Raw genomic sequence first — 24,479 nt, 5'->3', positions numbered from 1 at the left:
TAGAGTAGAGTAGAGTAGAGTAGAGTAGAGAGAGCCCTCTTCAAACCCAGAAAATCAAGCGAGACGTTTTTCTCCCCTTCTCAGAAGTGCACATACATGTATGTAGATCACAGAGATTCACTTTCATTTAGGGGCCCCTTGGAAAGCAAAAGAACCCAACTCAAGGCTGCCCCGTGCCAATATTCTGACTTCACTTCACACACAAACTTGTTAGCTATTTACTGGCTCTGGATCATTCTAACCCAAATAGCAGGGGATCTGAGTCTAAGCGACACAGTACAGTGGTAGGCTCCTTCATCACTTGCTCGTTCTGGTCCACCTGAATGCTTGGGGAGGAATCAACCTTGCAGCAAAAAAAAAGACAAACACACAGGGGTAAAGAAAGACAGACAGAGAGATAGAGTGAGAGTGAGCTCACTCCAACGGATGCTGCCAGTGGCAAAAATACCCACTGAGGTGCTGAAAGCCCCACTAAAGAAAAAGAGATAGAAAGAGAGAGAGTGAGATAAAGGAGTAGAGACTTGAGGGATGGTGATCGACAGAGAGAGAGTGAGAGAGAGAGAAAAAAAAGAGAGCGAGAGAAAGAGAGAGGGAGAAAGTGAGCCAAAGAGAGAAAGAGAGAGAGCGAGATAAAGGAATAGAGACTTGAGGGATGGTGAGCGACACAGAGAGAGAGAGAGAGAGAGAGAGAGAGAGAGAGAGAGAGAGTGTGTGAGAAGAGCGCGTGAGTGTGCAAGCCTCGAGATCCTCAGAGAGAGAAAGAGAAAGAGAGAGCAGAGAGCGGTAGAGAGCAGCAACAGCAACACTGAGAAATTGTGAGTGCTATGGGTAAGTGGACTGTTAAAAGATAGCAGATAATGGACAAAGTGAGACGAAAGACAGTTCTCCACAGGTCTATCACATTTTTATCTATCCATCCATCCTGGAGAGGGAGAAGGAGAGAACGGAGGACTTGAACAGGCTGACTGGGATGGGACTCTGACAGTACTCAGTTACCTGGATACGGTGAGTCTCTCCTCTCCTATGCTTCCAGGAAAATATTAGATTTTCACTATATGGCAGTTACATTATGTACAGTCAGGTCTATAATTATTGGCACCCTTGATAAAGAGGAGCAAATAAGACTGTATGATATAAATAAGATCATCAAAGATCCACCACCATATATTACTGTAGGTATGAGGTACTTTTCCACCACTGGCGTGCGTGGCCAAAGAGCTCTATGTTCATGTCATCTGACCATAGCACCGCCTGGAGTTTGATCGACAGCATTGGCGCTTGGTTTGGAACCGGCTCTACGGTCAGATGATGAACACAGAGCTCTTTGGCCACACACACCTGTAGTGGGTTTGGCGTTGTAAAACAGAAGCGTATGCAGAAAAGTACGTCATACACATGGTCAAATATGGTGGTGGATCTATGATGATATGGGGCTATTTTGCATGATTTATTGTCTATTCAAACAATGTATATGTAAATTCTACAGCCCACAGTTCTATGCAAAAGACGAATTGTTGTTCAATATTTTGTTTATCAATAGATGACTATGTTTGATTATTGTTGATTATGATTGTCTTCTGTCTTTGAGATTAATTGTGATGTCGTGCCTCTCAGATCAATACTGTAGGCTACCAATTTTTTTTGTTTGTAAGTCAACCATTATTTCATGCGTCAAACACTCCCTTTTCCCCAAAATTGATCAACCACTAGAAGTTGTGTGTACGCATAGTCTGAGCTATGCTTGGAGATACACACAATTTCACGTCAAGTTCAAAATTGATAAATACTAACCTTTACAGTAGAAACTGGCAGGTTCAGATTCTTTTTTTGTACAAACACACCTTCCCACAGACTTCAGTTCAACATCTAATTTGGATTTACATTTGGTTGAGTTCATTTTTTTAGCCTTTACCTAGGCAGGTCAGTTAAGAACAAATTCTTATTTACAATGACGGCCTACCCCAGCGCCAATTGTGCGTTGCCCTATGGGATGCAGCCTGGATTTGAACAAGAGACTGCAGCAACGCCTCTTGCACTGAGATGGAGTACCTTAGACCGCTGCACCACTCAGAAGGAGTTGTCAAGTAATGTGATCTCAACGGGAAATCAACAAAACATTTCACCATGACATTGGATTTACAGTGGCTTACGAAAGTATTCATACCCCTTGGCATTTTTCCTATTTTGTTGCCTTACAACCTGGAATTAAAATACATTTTGGGGGGGTTGGTATCATTTGATTTATACAACATGCCTACCACTTTGAAGATGCAAAATATTTTTTCTTGTGAAACAAACATGAAATAAGACAAAAAAACAAAGAACTTGAGCGTACATAACTATTCACCCCGCCCAAAGTCAATGCTTTGTAGAGCCACCTTTTGTAGCAATTACAGCTGCAAGTTTCTTGGGGTATGTCTCTATAAGCTTGGCACATCCAGCAACTGGGATTTTTTTCCCATTCTTCAAGGCAAAACCGCTCCAGCTCCTGGGTTCTGCTGGTGTACAGCAATCTTTAAGTCATACCACAGATTCTCAATTGGATTGAGGTCTGGGCTTTGACTAGGCCATTCCAAGCATGTAAATGTTTCCCCTTAAATCACTGGAGTGTTGCTTTAGCACTATGCTTAGGGTCATTGTCCTGCTGGAAGGTGAACCTCTGTCCCAGTCTCAAATCTCTGGGAGACTGAAACAGGTTTCCCTCTAGAAATTCTCTGTATTTAGCTCCATCCATCATTCCTTCAATTCTGACCAGTTTCCCAGTCCCTGCCGATGAAAAGCATCCCCACAGCATGATGATGCCACCACCATGCTTCACTGTGGGCATGATGTTCTAGGGGTGATGAGAGGTGTTGTGTTTGCGCCAGACATAGCGTTTTTCTTGATGGGCAAAAAGCTACATTTTAGTCTCATCTGACCAGAGTACCTTCTTCCATATGTTTGAGGAGTCTCCCACATGCCTTTTCGCAAACACCAAACGTGTTTGCTTATTTTTTCTTTAATGTTTACATACCCTACACTACTCATCTCATATGTACAGTGGGGCAAAAAAAGTATTTAGTCAGCCACCAATTGTGCAAGTTCTCCCACTTAAAAAGATGAGAGAGGCCTGTAATTTTCATCATAGGTACACTTCAACTATGACAGACAAAATGAGAAAAAAAATCCAGAAAATCACATTGTAGGATTTTTAATGAATTTATTTGCAAATTATGGTGGAAAATAAGTATTTGGTCACCTACAAACAAGCAAGATTTCTGGCTCTCACAGACCTGTAACTTCTTCTTTAAGAGGCTCCTCTGTCCTCCACTCGTTACCTGTATTAATGGCACCTGTTTGAACTTGTTATCAGTACAAAAGACACCTATCCACAACCTCAAACAGTCACACTCTAAACTCAACTATGGCCAAGACCAAAGAGCTGTCAAAGGACACCAGATACAAAATTGTAGACCTGCACCAGGCTGGGAAGACTGAATCTGCAATAGGTAAGCAGCTTGATTTGAAGAAATCAACTGTGGGAGCAATTATTAGGAAATGGAAGACATACAATATCACTGATAATCTCCCTCGATCTGGGGCTCCACGCAAGATCTCACCCCGTGGGGTCAAAATGATCACAAGAAAGGTGAGCAAAAATCACAGAACCACACAGGGGGACCTAGTAAATGACCTGCAGAGAGCTGGGACCAAAGTAACAAAGCCTACCATCAGTAACACACTACGCCGCCAGGGACTCAAATCCTGCAGTTCCAGACAAGTCCCCCTGCTTAAGCCAGTACATGTCCAGGCCCGTCTGAAGTTTGCTAGAGAGCATTTGGATGATCCAGAAGAAGATTGGGAGAATGTCACATGGTCAGATGAAACCAAAATATAACTTTTTGGTAAAAACTCAACTCGTCGTGTTTGGAGGACAAAGAATGCTGAGTTGCATCCAAAGAACACCATACCTACTGTGAAGCATTGGGGTGGAAACATCATGCTTTGGGGCTGTTTTTCTGTAAAGGGACCAGGATGACTGATCCGTGTAAAGGAAAGAATGAATGGGGCCATGTATCGTGAGATTTTGAGTGAAAACCTTCCATCAGCAACGGCATTGAAGATGAAACGTGGCTGGGTCTTTCAGCATGACAATGATCCCAAACACACTGCCCGGGGAACGAAAGAGTGGCTTCGTAAGAAGCATTTCAAGGTCCTGGAGTGGCCTAGCCAGTCTCCAGATCTCAACCCCATAGAAAATCTTTGGAGGTAGTTGAAAGTCCGTGTTGCCCAGCAACAGCCCCAAAACATCACTGCTCTAGAGGAGATCTGCATGGAGGAATGAGCCAAAATACCAGAAACAGTGTGTGAAAACCTTGCAGAAAACATTTGACCTCTGTCATTGCCAACAAAGGGTATATAACAAAGTATTGAGATAAACTTTTGTTATTGAACAAATACTTATTTTCCACCATAATTTGCAAATAAATTCATTAAAAATCCTACAATGTGATTTTCTGGATTTTTTTTCTCATTTTGTCTGTCATAGTTGAAGTGTACCTATGATGAAAATTACAGGCCTCTCTCATCTTTTTAAGTGGGAGAACTTGCACAATTGGTGGCTGACTAAATACTTTTTTGCCCCACTGTATATACTGTACTCTATACCATCTACTGCATCTTACCTATGCCGTTCGGCCATCGCTCATCAAAATATTTATATGTACATATTCTGATTCATTCATTTACACTTGTGTGTAAACAGGTAGTTGTTGTGAATTTGTTAGATTACCTGTTAGATATTACTGCATTGTCGGAACTAGAAGCACAAGCATTTCACTACACTCACATTTCAATCTGCTAACCATGTGTATGTGACCAATACAATTTGATTTGATTTGGGATGAATACTTTTGCAAGTCACTGTAGGTTGAAAGTTGGTTGTCAAAGACACAAAAAGCTCTTATAGTGATGACATTTTGCAAATCGAATTAGTTTCCCACGTTGATTCAACGTCATTACATAGATTCTTGGCCTCGAAATGACTTGGGACATTTTTGATTTTCAACCGGTTTTTGTCCAGTGGGTTTGATAAATGAGGCCCATGACGGTCTGTTGACAGTTAATTGGACTTTGTGTATTCTGGTGCTGCTTGGAGAAGTGGTCATGTCTTTTTCACACATGGAGTGGTCCCTTCTGCCTTGAATGCAATGCATGCCATTGTAAGAGCTTCCCTGCTCTGCTGCTAGTTATGGACTGGGCCAAAGAGCAAATAGTTTATTTATTTGAATAATGAATTATTTAAAATCCTGTGAATTCAAGTGAATCTGGAAAATCTGCATGGATGTTTTCAAAAAGGGATGGAAGAGAAGAGAAAGAGAGAGTAAGAGACAGACAGAGTATTTTTAATGTTGAAGTTGAAAGCAAGTTTGCTGCAATTCTACACATTTTGCCATGGGGAGGAGAGAAGATTCTATAACTCATTTCATGCAATTCTACACATTTTGCCATGGGGAGGAGAGAAGATTCTATAACTCATTTCATGCAATTCTACACATTTTGCCATGGGGAGGAGAGAAGATTCTATAACTCATTTCATGCAATTCTACACATTTTGCCATGGGGAGGAGAGAAGATTCTATAACTCATTTCATGCAATTCTACACATTTTGCCATGGGGAGGAGAGAAGATTCTATAACTCATTTCATGCAATTCTACACATTTTGCCATGGGGCTATAACTCATTTCATGGAGAGAAGATTCTATAACTCATTTCATGCAATTCTACACATTTTGCCATGGGGAGGAGAGAAGATTCTATAACTCATTTCATGCAATTCTACACATTTTGCCATGGGGAGGAGAGAAGATTCTATAACTCATTTCATGCAATTCTACACATTTTACCATGGGGAGGAGAGAAGATTATAACTCATTTCATGCAATTCTACACATTTTGCCATGGGGAGGAGAGAAGATTCTATAACTAATTTCATGCAATTCTACACATTTTACCATGGGGAGGAGAGAAGATTCTATAACTAATTTCATGCAATTCTACACATTTTACCATGGGGAGGAGAGAAGATTCTATAACTCATTTCATGCAATTCTACACATTTTACCATGGGGAGGAGAGAAGATTCTATAACTCATTTCATGCAATTCTACACATTTTGCCTATAACTCATTTCATGGGGGGAGGAGAGAAGATTCTATAACTCATTTCATGCAATTCTACACATTTTGCCATGGGGAGGAGAGAAGATTCTATAATTCTACACATTTTGCCATGGGGAGGAGAGAAGATTCTATAACTCATTTCATGCAATTCTACACATTTTACCATGGGGAGGAGAGAATATTCTATAACCCAATTCATGCAATTCTACTCATTTATCCATGGGGCTGATTATTTGTTTGACAGTTTTACACCTAATTTCATGCAATTCCACACAAATGTTTGCAGTCTTGACATATTTATTATAGTTTTTTTGTGTTTTGGGAAGTTGGTCCCTACAAAAGGGGGGGACCACATGCCAGTTGCCCATCCCTGGGTTAGGCCTTCTCAGTATTCCCATTCCTCCTATACTATCTGTCTTTCACCCACAGCTAAGAGGATCCTTTAATGTGGGTTTTAGGCTCTTTAAAAAAAAAGTTTTTACCTTTATTTAACTAGGCAAGTCAGTTTAAGAACAAATTCTTATTTTCAATGATGGCCTAGGAACAGTAACTGCCTGTTCAGGGGCAGAACGATAGATTTGTACCTTGTCAGCTTGGGGGTTTGAACTTGCAACCTTATGGTTACTAGTCCAATGCTCTAACCACTAGGCTACCCTGTCAGCCCTCTACACTGAACCATAAATGGACCCTTTTAAGATGATTGATCAGTTGACGCCTCACAGTTATTGATTGATTAGATACACTAGAAGCAGAACTAGCTCACTCAACAACAGAGGATCTGTCCTCAGTATAACATGGTGAGGTTTCTTACTTCCTTATGCACATCCTTGATTTGAGAATCGCTAGCACGCACAATTCCAAAGGGGCTGTCCACGACATAGAATGTGATTATATATACATCATGTAGTGTAGCCTATTGTAGCTCTGTGGGTGGATGGTTATATTATTGACTACGGATGCAGTTCCAAGACTGCACCTGCTTGGGTTCTGATAGTAAACGTGGAAAAGGTGACGTTGTGGTCCATGGACTGTGTAATATGATTGTGAGACTGATGAGGTACACCTGTTGCCTGACGACTCTCCTTTATTTGAATTCCTCTGCTCTATCAATCGCTACATACGTTCAGTCTGAAACGGACATCCTAGAAGTTGTTTGTGTGACTTAAGAAAAAAATTAGGGGCGTTGGTACAAAACAAATTCATCAGCGATTGGATCATCTCTAACAAATCTGACCAATCAGTGTATCAAAGCTGATAACGTCATCATGTAGGCAGGCACTGGCGGCCATGTGCTTAATATGAGCAGCTGAGAAATACATATAAGAACACTTGTTTCAGTCCACGCATCAACCACTGTTTGAGGAGCATGTTCTCCCTGCGCGACAGGTGATATTCCACCCAAACTCTGTATGCCAAGGGCTCAAGAACCTTGTTCCTGCAGCTACTAAGTGCTTAATTTGGAAAACCAAGTGAATTCTGTTTGGGAACATCGATAGCAACATGTTTTCACAACTAAACATATTTCACTAAACTGCTGACACCCCGTCTGAGCGCTCTAGAAAGGAATAAATGAGAGAGAGGAGGAGATTGAAACGCATGTTGGTGAGATATCCTGTACAGCTAAAGGTAATGTGTCACCTAGTTAATACAAACATCCCTTATTACTAGGCTATTCAAAATCAAATATAAGCCGCTTTGCACAATCATTGAACCAACCGCATCAGCTAGACCTGTACATTTTCTCTGGATAATAATACAGTCCTCACTCAAAGGTGATTACTAGAATTTGTTCAATGTTGGAGCATCGGCTAGAGACCAAAGACATCTTAAATTAGTTTAGTTTTATGTTTAATATGCTGTAGGCTATTTATTGTATAAAGGAACAATCCAAATTTGAATTCAGTTTTCTGGGGGAGGCCTATGCAGGAACTCTATGTGTATAGGTGTTTTGAACGAATCATCACCTTAGAATGCGCTGTACATTTCGTTGTATTAGGCTATGAAACATCTACAATAAACATGTTTTGTACTCGGTGGTTACCAAAACAGCCCTACTCTGGCCCAACCCATAGGTTTCTTGGACCAATCAGAACAGTCAAAATGTGTTTCCATTCTAGACATCGTCAGGGAGGGAGGGAGGCAAATCCAGATTTATTTTGGAGAAGAAACAGTTGGTAGGAATGATGTGGCTGGGTAGCCAGGCAACAACACCTGTGTACCAGTGATCAGTGATAGCGAGTTGGTTGTCTGTTACTGATTATTTCCTGTTCGTGTCTACCTATGCCTATAATACTAATCATTTCTATATTATATGTCTGATTCAGTGTCGGTGTCCATGTAAATTGGAAATGGTTTATGACAGAACTGTAGTTTGTATTGGAATGTATGGCCGTTAGTGTTGAGTTTGGTTTCTGTGACATTACAGTGAGTCTATGGCAGGGATCATCAACTAGATTCAGCCGCGAGACAATTGTTTCATTTTTTTTCTTGAACGGATGATCAGGGGGCCGGAACATAATTACCAATAACTTGTAGAATGCAAATTGACCGCAAGAAGCCCAAACAGATATAACATTTTACTAAAATAATAATTTCAAGATCACATGTCTCTCTATAATGCATTGGAATACTTGGGAACAGTTTTCCAAAATGTAGAAATCACCTGGAGAGGATTTCCTGTTGTTTTTTTACAATGAAGAAATATGTTTTTAATTAAAATAATAATAATCTGAAAACTTGGGTGGCCAAATAAACCCCCCAGCGGGCCAATTTCGGCCGGCAGGCCGCCAGTTGGGGAACCCTGGTCTATGGTGTGTGAAACTAAGTCTGAGCCTTCTGTGACGTTAGTGAGTCTATACAAGTATGTGGTGTTTGATACTGTGTGGGTAGTTTATTCAGTGAGGAGCTGAAACAGTTACAGTATTACCGGTGGCAGACAGCCTTGCTGTCGAGTGAAGGGGCTGACTGGGCAGATAGACAGCCGCTCAAACAGCCAGACGGACTCAAGCTATCTTCCCTCTGACAGACTATTCCTCAGGGTCTCGGAAAAAAATCCATGGTGTCTTGTATATTAATGTCCCCAAAGAGTTGAGTGAGACCTGCCTATAGCTTAAGTAAAAAAAATAACTCTATTTAGACAGTTATGAAATGCTTTGCACAGAGACTTGTATGTAAATCTGTCTTTAGGACCTTTTTCTCAGACCATCAACTTGACGGTACACATCGCTTCTGTATTTGTTGAACTACACAACATGTGGTTGGTTAGCGAGGCTAAACGTCTTGTTTGATGTGTAATGAAGGTGCTGGTGCACCAACTGTTGGAGAGCAGAAATATTAAACATGCAATTAATTAAGAGGCATTTAATGAATTCTACAGCACGGCTGGAGAACTCGCCTCCTGACATGTCATTATGGAATCAGAGATTCATAAATGATGTGCCGGAAAATGTGTAGCCTAAAGCGTAATACAACTGAAAACAGAAACCAAAAAAAATCCTACATTTCGCGAGCATTGCTCACAACTAAATCAAGAATTCAATTCAATTTCAAGGATGCCATATAATGATGAATACCACAAACTACATTATTGAGAAGGTTACTTTGTTCTTATTCTCACTGAAACTTGCAAATTAAGCACCAACCACTTGCCTGACAAGTTGTGACTGTTCTGGCGTGTGGGGGTGTGCAGCAGACCGTTATCAACAATGACAGTTTAAACATAATTCACTATGTGACAGACCAGTTCCACTTCAATGACTCTCTGTCTCATGTTGTCCTGTTGTGTGTCTGTTTCCCTTCACCAAGTCATTAGAATAAATGCATGTCTTTCAGTAAGGACCGCGTGTGCTCTCTGGAGCTTTCAATGTCTTCTTGGTACTTGTCATTTGACCACAGGATGAAAGAGAACACACCATTTCCTTGTCAATGCCCTGACAGCCAACCAACAGACACAGAACATGCACACACGTGCACAGACATACACTTCCAAACACGCACGCGCACACACACACACACAAACCGAAAAGCAAACTGCCATGCGTCTATAATTGGTCCCCCATTACATGACCAAAATTATGTGGACATCTGCTCGTCGAACATCTCATTCCAATGTCATGGGCATTAATATGGAGTTGGTCCCCCCTTTGCTGCTGTAACAGCCTCCACTCTTCTGGGACGGCTTTGTTGGAACATTGCTGCAGGGACTTGGGCACTGATGTTGGGCGATTAGGCCTCTGGCTCCCAGTCAGCGTTCTAATTCATCCCAAAGGTGTTCGATGGGGTTGAGGTCAGGGATCTGTGCAGGCCAATCAAGATCTTCCACAATGATCTCGACAAACCATTTCTGTATGGACCTTGCTTTGTGCATGGGGACATTGTCATGTTTAAACAGGAAAGGGCTTTCCCCAAACTTTTGCCACAAAGTTGGAAGCACAGAATTTTCTAGAATGTCATTGTATGCTGTAGTGTTAAGATCTCCCTTCACTGAAACTAAGGGGCCTATCCCAAACCATGACAAACAGCCCCAGAACATTATTCCTCCTCCACCAAACTTTACAGTATGAACTATGCATTTGAGCAGGAAGCGTTCTCCTGGCATCCGCCTAACCCAGATTAGTCCGTCAGACTGCCAGATGGTGAAGTGTGATTCATCACTCCAGAGAACGTGTTTCCACTGCTCCAGAGTCCAATGGTGGAGAGCTTTACACCACTCCAGCCGACGCTTGGCATTGCGCATGGTGATCTTAGGCTTTTGCGCGGCTCCTCGGCCATGGAAACCCATTTCACGAAGCCAGACGAGCAGTTATTGTTCTGACGTTGCTTCCGGGGGCAGTTTTGAACTCAGTAGTGAGTTTTGCGAAGGAGGATAAACAACTTTTACACCCTACAGGCTTCAGCACTCGGCAGTCCCGTTCTGTGAGCTTGTGTGGCCTACCACTTCACGGCTGAGCCGTTGTTGCTCTCAGACGTTTCCACTTCACAACAACAGCACTTATTGTTGACCGGGGAAGCTCTAGCAGTTCAGAAATTGTATGAACTGACTTGTTGGAAAGGTGGCATTCTATGACGGTGCCACGTTGAAAGTCACTGAGCTCTTCAGTAAGGCCATTCTATTGTGTATGTTTGTCTATGGAGATTGCATGGCTGTGTTCTCGATTTTCTACACCTGTCAGCAAACGGGTGTGGCTGAAATAGCAAAATCCAATAATTTGAAGGGGTGTCCACATACTTTTGTATATTTAGTGCACTTCGATGCGATTTTCGCATGTCACATATTCAGTTTCTCTCTTTCTGATTGCCCTTTGAAGACATCAGAGGATAGTGTTTCCATCAATTCCACTTCTATCAAACACTGTAGAGGGAGACAGGGATAAAACAGCCTGACTTGAGCTTTATTTCTATATTTAAATATATCAAGTCAGGCTCTCTTATCCCCGTCTCTCTCTATAGCACTTCACTGTTATGTGAAATGCCAATATTGCATTGAGATGAGGAAAGGCTCCAGGCTCTGAGTACCTTAAGCCAGTGGACCCATCCAATGTATGAAGTGCTTACAAATGTCGGCCCCTTTTTTTTATAGATGGGTTCTCCCCACAGTTCCTTTTCCCACTACTTTGTAATCCACCCAACTGATCATATGAAAATAGGGGGAACATTTCTGAAGAAGCAATTTCGTAAACACTACTATGACACAAACCAGTTTGGTTCTAAATTGCATGGTGACAAATGTACTATTTGAATACTTATGGAATCATTAAAGCAGGAATTATGCTGTGGCTTTTGTTTTCCAAAGCAAATTAAATGATACAGGATGTGAAAGGAAATGGGTCTTTTAGAGATGTTATAGAGGTGTGGTAATGAACCAGTGTATGTATGTGTGCGTGTGATGGGGAACAGTGTACTTTGCATCTGCTTAACAAAAAAACGTGTCTGCATAATGCCTTTTAGATAAAAACAGATATGGTAGTTACATGATGGTTCCGTGACTTATTTACCATTTCTAAAGCACTATAGACATGACTAACAATGTGTTGCTCAATGAAAAATCAACATAGACTTTGATGGTATTTGTGCCTCGATCGAGTGGCCATTACCAAATCCTGAACTGCTAATGGATAGTGTATGACATTACAATATCCATTCGGCAACATAAAACACTGCTGTCAACGTCAAAGGTGGTCGTTTCAGTGCACTCCGGTGGACGGAGAATTATCACTGCTGCTGCCTGTCTCCGATGAATCAAGGTGGATTGAACTTGTCAGGGGAAGAGTGACGAGGTGAGTGATGGAGAAATAAATAGTAACGGGTGAGGGGGCATGATTAGAAGGAGACAATCAGAGCACGGCAGAGAGAGTGGGAGAGACAGACAGACAGTGGAGTCTGCTGAGTGGAAGGATGGCTCATAATAATGGATGAAATGGAGAGAACATATGAAAACCATTTGTGTTTGATACAATTCCATTTACTCCATTCCAGACATGATGATCCATCTTCCCCTCACTCAGCAGCCTCCACTACAGACAGCCCAAATCCTTCCAAACTTCATTACCCAAACAAAGCTACACCTTCCTCGATGCTGTCCCAACAATGTGTTTTAAAAGGATGGTGGACTGACTAGAGATGGCAGCAACTTAGACTAATGTCGCGCTGCCATCCACAGGGGAATTTCGAAATGGGAAAGGGGGATACCTAGTCAGTTATACAACTGAATACCTTCAGCTGAAATGTGTCTTCCGCATTTAACCCAAACCCTCTGAATCAGAGAGGTGCGGGGGGCTGCAATAATCGACGTCCAAGTCTTCAGGGCCCAGGGAACCGGGGGTGCCTTGCTCAGGGGTAGAACTACAGATTTATACCTTATCAGGTTGGGGATTCAAACCAGCAACCTTTCGGTTACTGGCCCAATGCTCCAACCACTAGGCTACCTGCCGCATGGACGTGATGTTGCTTCGACCTGCTTGGGAAACTTTCCGGCTGGTTAAATTTCCTTGGTCCCTCTGACCCCCAACCCCATCTCCCACTCCGCCAATTATAAAGTCTGCATGTTTTATTAGAGGTTCACTGTGACTTCCATTGCCTGAGTTTTGGAGTTTCCCTCACTGTCCACCAGGGGGCACTAGCTCCCATTGACACCCTGTAGTAAACTGTGGTTAGTTTAGAGTAGTCACAAAGATTAGACTTTTTGTGTTGGCCAGAAATCAGCACTGGTTATGTTGATGTAGGGACTTGTCTTCTATTATCTGTCTCCCACTCAAATACAGTAGTCATCACCGGGCTCTTTATCTATTGAAATAAAACATACCGGTGCTTTCAATATCAAATCAAATATATAAATGATGTCTACTTGCAAGCTCCCTTTAACAATACGGTACAGATATCAATATATTGAACAACAAAAACATATAAATACTACTATACATTAGTAACTGAATACAAGAAATACAATGAGCATAATAGGAGACATGGATCGGGTAGAAGAATATTCTATTCGTCAGCAGTAATGGCGTTGAACCCTGTCTGACGGTGTCCCCTGGGAGATATGTCTACTGTCATGTGTCTCAAAACTGAGGTTTCATTCACTGGGTTCTATGGGAGATATTGACCTGCTGCTGTTACTTTGCTCTCTTTCACAGCCTTTCTCTTTCCCTCTGATATACACCCTTTGCATGTCATTTTCTCCTGCTGTTTCTGTCTCTGTCTCTTCTGTCTCTGTCTGTCTCTATCTCTGTCTCTGTCTGTGTTTTGTCTCGCATCTTTTCTCTCGCACAGTCATTTTCTCTCTGCCCTCTCCCTCATATATTCATTTACACCATGTGTCTTCTTCCTGTAGTTTCTCTTGCTCTCTCTCTTGCTCTCTCTCTCCTATCATTGCTAGACGATGCTTATCCAGCTGTCCATCTCCTCCCCTCCCTTTCTCTCTTTCTCTCTCCCTCTTACATTCATCAATATCTGTTTCGCTGAGTGTTCAGAGAACAAGCGTGGCATGAATGTTATTATATCCTTTGAATGCTTTACGTCAATCTTCCCCCTCAAAACCCTACGTAGTGCCTATAATTCTAATCCAAGCCCTTGTCCTCAAGAGGAGCCTACAGTATATCGCTAATCCGAGCTCTCGTCCTCAAGAGGACTCTACAGTATATCGCTAATCCGAGCTCATCCTAAAGAGGGACCTATATCGCTAATCCAAGCCCTTGTCCTCAAGGTGAGCATACAGTATATCGCTAATCCGAGCTCTGATCCTCAAAATGAGCCTGTATTGCGAATCCAAGCTCTCATCCTCAAAATGAGCCTGTATTGCGAATCCAAGCTCTCATCCTCAAAATGAGCCTATATTGCTAATCCAAGCTCTTGTCCTCAAGAGGAGCCTACAGTATATCGCTAATCCAAGCTCTCGTCCTCAAAATGAGCCTATATTACGAATCCAAGCTCTCGTCCTCAAAATGAGCCTGTATTGCGAATCCAAGCTCTCGTCCTCAAAATGAGCCTATATTACGAATCCAAGCTCTCGTCCTCAAAATGAGCCTGTATTGCTAATCCGAGCTCTTGTCCTCAAGAGGAGCCTACAGTATATCGCTAATCCAAGCTCTCGTCCTCAAAATGAGCCTATATTACGAATCCAAGCTCTCGTCCTCAAAATGAGCCTGTATTGCGAATCCAAGCTCTCGTCCTCAAAATGAGCCTATATTACGAATCCAAGCTCTTGTCCTCAAAATGAGCCTATATTGCTAATCCGAGCTCTTGTCCTCAAATGGTGCCTATATCTCTAATCCGAGCTCTTGTCCTCAAATGGAGCCTATATTGCTAATCCGAGCTCTTGTCCTCAAATGGAGCCTATATTGCTAATCCAAGTTCTTGTACTCAAAGGTCCGGTGAGATCAAAATAAATTAGTGACTCATATTAGCGACTTAATTACTTCACAACCTTTTCTGGTTAACCTATTTCTATGCTTCCTTCCTGGGGGAACAGACGGTGCACTGTGTTCTCCTTCTCTGCTCTGGGTAGAAGAAGCCCCCAGGGACTGATCTAGAATCAGCTTGCTCTCCCCAAATCCTAACCATAACTATTAACTTCACCCTATACCAGGGGTCAACATGCCGGCAACAGGCTGCCCGCGAGCCAAAACCAGCCTGGGAGTGATTTGTTTATTTTCTAGTTTAAAAAAAATTTAATATCAGCAAACAAAATCTCTTTTGATTTAGAAAATCTGTTCCCAAGTAGTCCCACAAATACAAAATGAGACTTTTTTTTCAACGTAATCAAGGTATGAAATTGTTATTTTCGAATACAACCTCTTGTGGGGCTTAGATGTGGTAAATTAGTATTTGACAAATTATTATAATTCTGTTCCAGCTCCCCGACCATCTGCCCTCGGCTGAATCTAGATGCCTTCCACTGTACTATACCTTCAGCTCAGTCTTGTTTATCATGCCCGTGAGTCTAGTACCGCTGTGAGGAGAATTGGCGCCATGACTCAGGCAATATGGAATGGGAGAAGGTGACCCTTAAAGAAACAATCAAATATACGTGATGATTGGTGATAGAGATCAGCAATATCACAAGCCACAGTGTTAATGCTCACTTCATACCTCTACAATTCTGCCTTGCCCTGCCAGCTACACACACACACTCACACATATACACACTCACACATATACACACTCACACATACACACTCACACATACACATACACACACACACTCACACATACACACACACACACACACACATGCACACACATACACAAACTCACGCATGCACAACACACATACACATGCACACACATATACTCACACACACACGCGCACACACACACACACATGCACACACATATACTCACACACACACGCACACACATACACACACACATGCGCAGACATACTCAAACACACACTCACGCATGCGCAGACATTCACACACACACACACACATGCGCAGACATACACATATATACACACTCATACACACATGCACACACATACACACACAAATACGAACATACACACACACATGCAGCCACACACGCAGTCTTGCACTATTTTGATATCAGCCTCTGTATTCTGTATGGATGCACACGTGACTGTCAGTCGCTTTGTATAAAATCATCTGCTAAATGGGATATTAATTTATATTTCTTTAATAAAGGAAAAACTGGCATTCAAACAGAATGTCATATTCCAGCCAAAAATGCAATTATATTCCTGCTTTCTTATGACTGGGCCCATTAGCTGTTCTGTTGGTTGGGGAGTGGAGGAGAGGGTGGTGGAAAGAGAGGGAGGAGGGGGTGTCTGTTCAGTCTTTATCCTGTTTGTGTGTAGACAGCTTTGAACATCTTAATTCTGTTCAGCTAGGTGTCAAAGGAGCCTCTGCCTCTCACATCCAGCTGTAATTGGACGAGGAGAGAGGCGACCTCACATAGGTGCACTCACACACTCAAACAAAAACAAGCTAGGTTATACAGATGTCATTTCCCCTTATGACTATTCAGTCTTGTACAAACACTACAGGGAATTCATAGAATGTCATGTCGGTGTGACGACTAGGAAATACGAAGGCGACATGGAATTGTAGCTTGCTGTGATCATGTGACCTCAATGACCTTTTTGTTCCATTAAGGTGCAGAGAGACAGTGATACCTCAATATTTAATCAGAAGCTGTCGAAGGAAGACTCTCAAGGCCGAATGTTTTCTTGTCTATGAAATAATCCCAAACTGGTTGATGAACAGCTATACAAAACAACAATTGATGCATCAACCTTGTCTTTTCAATTTAATCTATTAAATACAATTCTTGCCACAAAAAGAATGCGCAATATACGGGGAATTCAACAGTCAGCCCTGTTCAGACTCTGCCATGAGGAAACAGAATCAACTGATCTCTTTTGGTGATGTCCTTCGATGGCTCGCTTTTGGAGTCAGGTCCAGGAGTGGTTGTTAAGTCATAATGTCTGTGTTCAGATGGACCTACAAACCGTACTGTTAGGAGATCTGAACAACCACCATCAATCAATGGGGAAATATGATCATACTCTTAGATAAAGTTTATTTCTTTTTTTTACAAATGGTCCAAATGGAGTGGTTCAAGACCCTCGTAAGACGTCACAGAAAAATATAAATCAATAGTAAAATGGTAGTGTACTGGGAAATATTGGTTAGTCTGTAGACATCTGAGGGTTAGAATTAAGATTAGTGTACTGTATATGTAATCGCAGTAAGTATCAGCAGAAGACGTATTGTTGTCCATCCATTCGCTTACTCCAATCAATTGAAGGGTGGTAATGTCTTTTTTTAAAGAACTAGGTGGAATAGAAATAATGCAAAACAATTACTTTGAAATAACCCATCTATCTGCAATGTTGACGCTGATCTGCCCCATGGGGTAGCTACATCTAATGAAACCTCAGAGTTCCTAGAGCCAGAACTCTTCTCCTGTTTTGGTTGGAGTTCCTTTAGGGACTATGCCAGTGATTGCTCTTTGTGTTTTCTTACAGGCTTCCTGAAAAATGGGGGTGTAGCAGGGAAGAGCTCAAACCAAAACCCAGTGATTTACATGGACTTGTTCAGCCCGGGTGTAATGATGAAATAATCACCCCTCTATCCACACAGACACATGGAATGGTGAGGGTGCAGAATTCACCACAACACTTCTTACCACACACCACTCCTGAGTGTGCCATTTGAACCAGCTGGGACGGACCAGACAGAACAGGGCAGAACAACTCCCAACCACTCCAGAATTTTCTCCAACAGGACATTGTAATCAATCCTAAGGAAAGTTCTCCCTTGGCCAAGTTTTGAGTGATACCCAGAAACCTTGCCTGATTTTAATTAAAGAAAATACTCCTAAGAACCACTTACAAACAGATGGGTAATAAGGTGTGAATTTATTTGTGAATGAATATGGAATGTTAAGCGTTTGGCTGCCAAGAATTCATTGTTTCAGCCTCCTAAAATGCTTCAGTGCCCTTATCAGTTGGTTGAGGAGCTGGATTCTATAATTAGAAATCCCTGGGAAACATGACAACTGAGAGAGACTCGAGGACTCTGATTTAGTTCAGATTAACCCCATCTATGGACCCTGAGATAAGAGAATAACATTGTACAGATATTACATTCTCTTCAGAGCCGCACCTACAGTATACAAAGAATGAGGATCTCCCCTGCTCCTGCTGCTCCTTCCTCCCTCCTTTTTGACCCCTTTCTTTAAAGGAGTTTAACAGAGACCCATGGTACTTTACACTAAAGCAACACTTTGGCGATAACGAAGAGCCAGCTAAGCACATTGAGAAGTGTACTATATTCTATAATGTGACATAGAGACTCATAGATTTACAGGTGGTAACTTGTGGGAAAAGACACCGGTTGGAATGTGGTTTTAACCAATCAGCATTCAGGATTAGACCCAGCTGTTGTATAAAAAATTATATACACAAAGTCAGATCTTAACTCCCAGGAGGAGAAACCCAAAATTGAGGTAAACTGGACAAAATGGACAACATGGCCGCCAATGGGACCAGCAACTACCCAGCATACCCCACCGACTTCCCCTACAACACCAGCCTAGACTATGAGGACTACGACCAGGAACCTGACACCAGCAAGATCATCATCCCCTCCATCTACGCCCTGGTCTGCTGCGTGGGTCTAACAGGCAACACCATGGTTATCTATGTTATCCTTAAGTACGCCAAGATGAAAACCGCCACCAATATTTATATATTGAATCTGGCAATTGCAGATGAACTGTTTATGTTGAGTGTGCCGTTTCTGGCGACATCGGCGGCTGTACGTCATTGGCCATTTGGCTCGCTCATGTGCCGTCTGGTGTTGAGCGTGGATGGCATTAACATGTTTACGTCCATCTTCTGTCTGACGGTGTTGAGCGTGGATCGATACGTGGCCGTGGTTCACCCTATCAAGGCTGCCCGCTACCGCCGACCGACTGTTGCCAAAGTAGTCAATGTGTGCGTGTGGGGCCTCTCGCTCCTCGTCATCCTCCCCATTATAATTTTTGCCGACACAGTCCCGGCGCAGGACGGCGGTGTGGACTGCAACTTTCTGTGGCCTGAGGCAGCGTGGTCGGAGGCGTTCGTGGTCTACACCTTCCTGCTCGGCTTCCTGCTTCCTGTGGGCGCAATCTGCCTCTGCTACTGCCTGATGGTGGCGCGCATGCGGGCGGTCGGGCTGAAAGCCGGTTGGCTGCAGCGGCGACGCTCTGAGAAAAAGATCACACGGATGGTGGTGTGTGTGGTGGCGGTTTTTGTCCTCTGCTGGATGCCTTTCTACATCGTCCAGCTGGTCAGCGTGTTCCACCACCCTCCCAACCCCATGGTCACCCAGCTCTTCGTCATCCTAAGTTATGCCAACAGCGGCGCCAACCCGATCCTCTATGGCTTTGTGTCGGATAACTTCCGCCGGTCGTTCCAGAGGATTGTGTGTTTCCGTTGGTTGGAGTCTGGGCTGGACTGTGAACAGGTGGACTACCGTGCTGTAGCCCTGAAGAGACAGGCCACCAATGGACAAAAAGACTTCCCTAAAGAATGTCTGGCATCTGATATGGTGTTCCGGAATGGAACATATACCTCACGCACTACTACATTGTGACAGGGACAAGGTGTTGTGGATGGAACCCCACACTGAGAGTGATAGGGAAGCAACGAATGAAACCACACATGAACAATGACGGAGGCCAGTTTTGATAAGGACCAATTCAAAATATGAAATAAATTATGTTCTCTCACTATATGCTGTGACCATTATACAAGCACAATTTAATTTCATACCACAGCATTGTTGAATACTCGTTTCTGATTGGCTGGAAGGGCAATCTAGAATGGGCATTAAACAAGATCAAGACGCAGTATAAAGCACTGCACAAGCTACAAAGTTACAGAAAGCTAAACTTGCAACCACACAAACCGAAGGTGGATTATTGTAAAGGCAGGTCCAACGAGAACCTAGCTAGCTAGCATTCAATTGTTTTTGCAGAGACATCTGATGACCTAACGTGGTGAGTGATGGAATGAACATGAATTTCTATGCTGTCAAATCCACATGTTTCTAGTTTGACCTGTTTTCAGTCACTGATATTGAATTAGGTTGTCGTATTGGCAGGTTTGCTAGCATCAAATTATTTAGCTAGCTTCTAGCCTTGTGTTTGATATGCAATATGATCTCCTCGTTAAAAAAAAAGAAGGAAAAGTGCCCTTACGAGAAGGGAAACTTTTCTCTGCCAGGCAAAATCGCACATCATCAGCTCATTGTTATGGATGTATCCAAATGAATGTCAGTAGAAAACAGCTTAAACGCAAATGTGGATACTTTTCTGTTAATTCTGGCTGCAGATGTTGACGTGACTGTGTTAGCCGTGGTTGGCTAGCTAGAAAGCAAGGGATAAGAACGTTAACAGACAGCATGGAAATAAAAATAAATACAAATAACAATGGGTCTTGTCCATAGATATAGAACAAAAACAATGAACAACAGCGATAGAACTACGACCAGATTTAGTGGAAAGATGAAAGTATGAAATCACTTACCAAAATGAAAATATCATGATTGTTATTTATATCGATAAATGTGTGCTTTAATATTGTTTGTTGGAAACTGTGGTATAAGCGGGATAAACTCCTCCGTTCTGTCCATTACCTCTGCCTCATCCCGCTGCATCATGCATTATTTCCAAGGTATCCCAACGCATAGCACAGGAGAATGTACGCACAAAAATGGAGACTTTAGATGTCAGTGTGTTGGTTGACTTAAAGCCAAGTCAGGACAACGACTTCTCGTATTGAAGTGGTGCAGCTATGACGAGTTCATGATTTTGACTTTGCATTGGTCTTTTAGCTGGAGTTTACAGTACATATGTTTGTTTGACCTGTGTCTGCCTGTCTGTAAATCTATTGTATCTGCTATATATTAAATAACTCATTTATTTGTTTATTTATTTGGGGGTTTATCATATTATTTAATTTTTTTATTAAACTAGGTCAAACCCTGTGCTTGGCTTAAGTACATGGACAATAGTTGAATAATTGACAGACTCATTTGCCACAGAGTTCAAGTCTCTGAATCATTCTAGGGGTTAAAAAGTATTCATGCCAAATGTCTCTGAGTGTTGCTGTGTTCTCTGTTTCTTTCACTTTCTCAAACAAGCTCAGACAAGCTGCCCAAAGGGACAACTGTAAATAGCCAAGATGAAATAAATGTTCCATTTGGTCCTGCGGTTATCCTGTTACAACAAGAATTGTATACACACACACACATTATTTCAGCAACCGATCTGTACAATCAATCATTTTCTCAAGGTTCTGTATCATCGGTGAGGTCTGTCCAATTGATTTGCCTTGCGTCGCTTTTGGAATGATATCGCCGTGGAGACGTCACAATGAATGAATGAGAGTGTGTCTGGTGATTCACCCCGTGAGGTATGGACCAATAGGTCGACCTGGCCAATCTGGAAACTTTATCCACATTACCACTATCTCCTCCATCCAACAGGTGACATCACTGTATCTAATCTATATAGTTAAGCCATGACAGCAGAGCCAAACCTTTAAATCTCTCATCCAGGTGGCCCCGTTTAGCGTGTGATTCGTTTTGCTGCTGATTCAATGAGACCAGCTCTGTTTGGATGGATTCTATATAAAGTGCCTCAGCGTTTTGGACAAGCACCGCAGTGACTCTTCACCTGTGTGTTCTGTCATAATCAGGACCCTACGTCAAGTTTATGACAATGTCACGCAGAGGTTATGACTAGGGCCAGAAGTTTTTCCTGGTCAGTTCACATGACCTGGAAACAACAACAACACGCTCTCACAGTCTCCGAAGTTGCTCCGAACGTCACATTTCAAAGTGTTTCTGACAACCTGGGTTATCTCATATCATTCTGTTTTTCCGAACGTCAAATCTTGAAGTTGCTCTTAATGTCAAATTTAGAAGGTTAAGGGTTAAGGCTTTGGATAGAGTTAAAACATTAAGTTAGGCACTCATTCTGAATGGTTAAGTTAAGGGATACGGTTTGGGATAGGGATAAAACCCCCAAAACTAAAAACGAATGTCCACCAATGGGATTGAACACGCAACCTACTTGATGGTAATAGCTCTCACTGTTGCCCCTTGTGGACGGTTTTGAAGGCATTTCCCAACGTCCTCAGGACATGGAAAGAGGTCCAATTTATACGTTTCTCTTGAGCAATCTGCCTAGGAAAAACCCACGGACACAGTGATGACTCGAAAATAAGGCCTGCCAGGTACCAGGTAACCTGACCAGGAAAAAATCCTGGCCGTGTAGCCATAATTCCTGCATAAACATGACGTAGAGCTATACATGCAATGGGCGTTAATGACTACATATGTTGCGTATCTGGTCTACGCCCCCATGCATCTATGGTGAAGCACGATTCCCTGTTTGATGTTGAGATTAAAGTCTGTGAGACCAGGCGGCTTCCATATGTTACACACTGCTCTACAATGAAAGTGAATAACAATGAGGAGAGTAACAAATTGCTGCTTGCAGGAAAACACAAATCAAATGCACTGTCATGTTCAGAGTGCTCTCACGGTGCTCTCACGGTGCTCTCACGGTGCTCTCACGTTGCTCTCACGGTGCTCTCACTGTGCTCTCACGGTGCTCTCACGGTGCTCTCACGTTGTAGGCAATGGAAGGAGAGACAGGCTGCAATAGAATGTGAGGTACGTTACATAAGAACCGCATGATTCAATTCAATTGAAAAGGGTCGGTTTCAATAACAATTACCTTTAAAGACAGCTTTATATTGGTCATTGACAGTTCTGTTACTGAATGCACTTTAGTAAACATATTTTTCAATTTTTAGGTTATTTTCAGTCTTTCAGACAACTCCAAGATGGGGTCACAACAAATATAGACTCAAGTATTGTAATTCAGCTTCTAAACCCAACAATCTCCCTAATTAATACAGAAATATCTCACAAAAAAGTTAAGAAACATCCCTTAAGATGAAAACTTGTTACATAATTTATTTTAAGTTGTTTTCAGCCTTTCCAACAACTCTCCAGGGGATCACAACTCGGGTATTGATCTGGTTTGGTTAGTTTGTTTACTTCCAGATTCTCTCAATCAATTAATAAATATGTGAGGAAACATATTAGTCACATGACCCAGTTAAAGCATAAGAAGCAGAACAAAGGCGAACTGGGTAGTTCGAGACCTGAATGCTGATTGGCTAACAGCTGTTGTATATCAGACCGTATACCGGACATGAGATGAACACTGATTAGACCACATTGAATCCAAATAAGTACCCTCCAAGCATATATACATGTACTGTACACTAAGATGCAGGGGCGCAACCTTCACTGGGGACAGGGGGGGGACAGGGGGGACTTGGGCTGTTGCGGTGACCGTATTACTGTCACACCAGCGGTCATGAGTCTTTATTAAGGTAGTCAAATGCCACATGACCGTTTAGTCTCGGTATTTAGGCTTCTCCAAGCTCTGATGCTGCTGATGGTCATTAGTAGCCTACCAAACTTGTTAACTGCCTGGTACTCAGCACTCTATTGTCCCTCTAATCACTCTGATATCAATGCAAAATCGTTTCAAACACCTCATGAGAGCCCATGAGCTCATGTTGGGGAAGGTAGGAATCAGGTGCAGAGAGCAGAGGGTTCACGGAGAAATGCACTTTAATCCGGCACAAAATGGTCATGCCCAAAACACATTGCGGAAAACACAGACCAACCCAAACACAGGGCAGAAAACACAGACCAACCCAAAACACAGGGCAGAAAACACAGACCAACCCAAAACACAGGGCAGAAAACACAGACCAACCCAAAACACAGGGCAGAAAACACAGACCAACCCAAAACACAGGGCAGAAAACACAGGGTAACAACGGTCCGGAGCACAATAACACCTCCGATACAAGACGTGAACTAAATATAATCCCGCACAAACAAGGGTGGGCTTCACAAGCTTAAATAGGAAAGCAAATCAAGAAAACACAAACAGGAACAGGTGCAACTCATAAGACTAAACTAACAGAAAAGGGAAAAGGGATTGGTGGTGGCTAGACGACGAAGACGGTGAAGACGACCGCCGAGCACCGCCGGAACAGGCAGGGGAGCCAACTTCGGCGGGAGTCGTGACAGTGATGGGTGACAATATTAGCCTATCACTTGTGAATGATGCCCAGCATAAGAAACTGTGTGTTTTTTTGCAACTTGTTCGATTTATAGTTGCACACCTTATGTAGCCTAGCCCAAAGGCCTATATGTTTTAATAAGGTTAGTATCACACCTTATGTAGCCTAGCCCAAAGGCCTATATGTTTT

The 24,479-nt window shown here is 42.5% G+C and overlaps 1 protein-coding gene across 1 annotated transcript; it reads left to right on the top strand.

Moving 5' to 3' along the window:
* Positions 1 to 789: 789 nt before the first annotated feature.
* On the top strand, positions 790 to 21,306 carry sstr1b (somatostatin receptor 1b). The gene is made up of 2 exons (XM_024373838.1): positions 790 to 1,005; positions 17,652 to 21,306. Exon 2 carries the CDS (start codon positions 18,649 to 18,651, stop codon positions 19,762 to 19,764), a length of 1,116 nt encoding a protein of 371 aa, XP_024229606.1. The 5' UTR covers positions 790 to 1,005; positions 17,652 to 18,648; the 3' UTR covers positions 19,765 to 21,306.
* Positions 21,307 to 24,479: the final 3,173 nt, after the last annotated feature.

This window comes from Oncorhynchus tshawytscha, linkage group LG15 (assembly GCF_018296145.1).
Source record: "Oncorhynchus tshawytscha isolate Ot180627B linkage group LG15, Otsh_v2.0, whole genome shotgun sequence".
Lineage (NCBI taxonomy): Eukaryota > Metazoa > Chordata > Actinopteri > Salmoniformes > Salmonidae > Oncorhynchus > Oncorhynchus tshawytscha.
The sequence above is the reverse complement of the archived record's forward strand: the minus strand, read 5'-3'. Positions and strand labels throughout refer to the sequence as shown.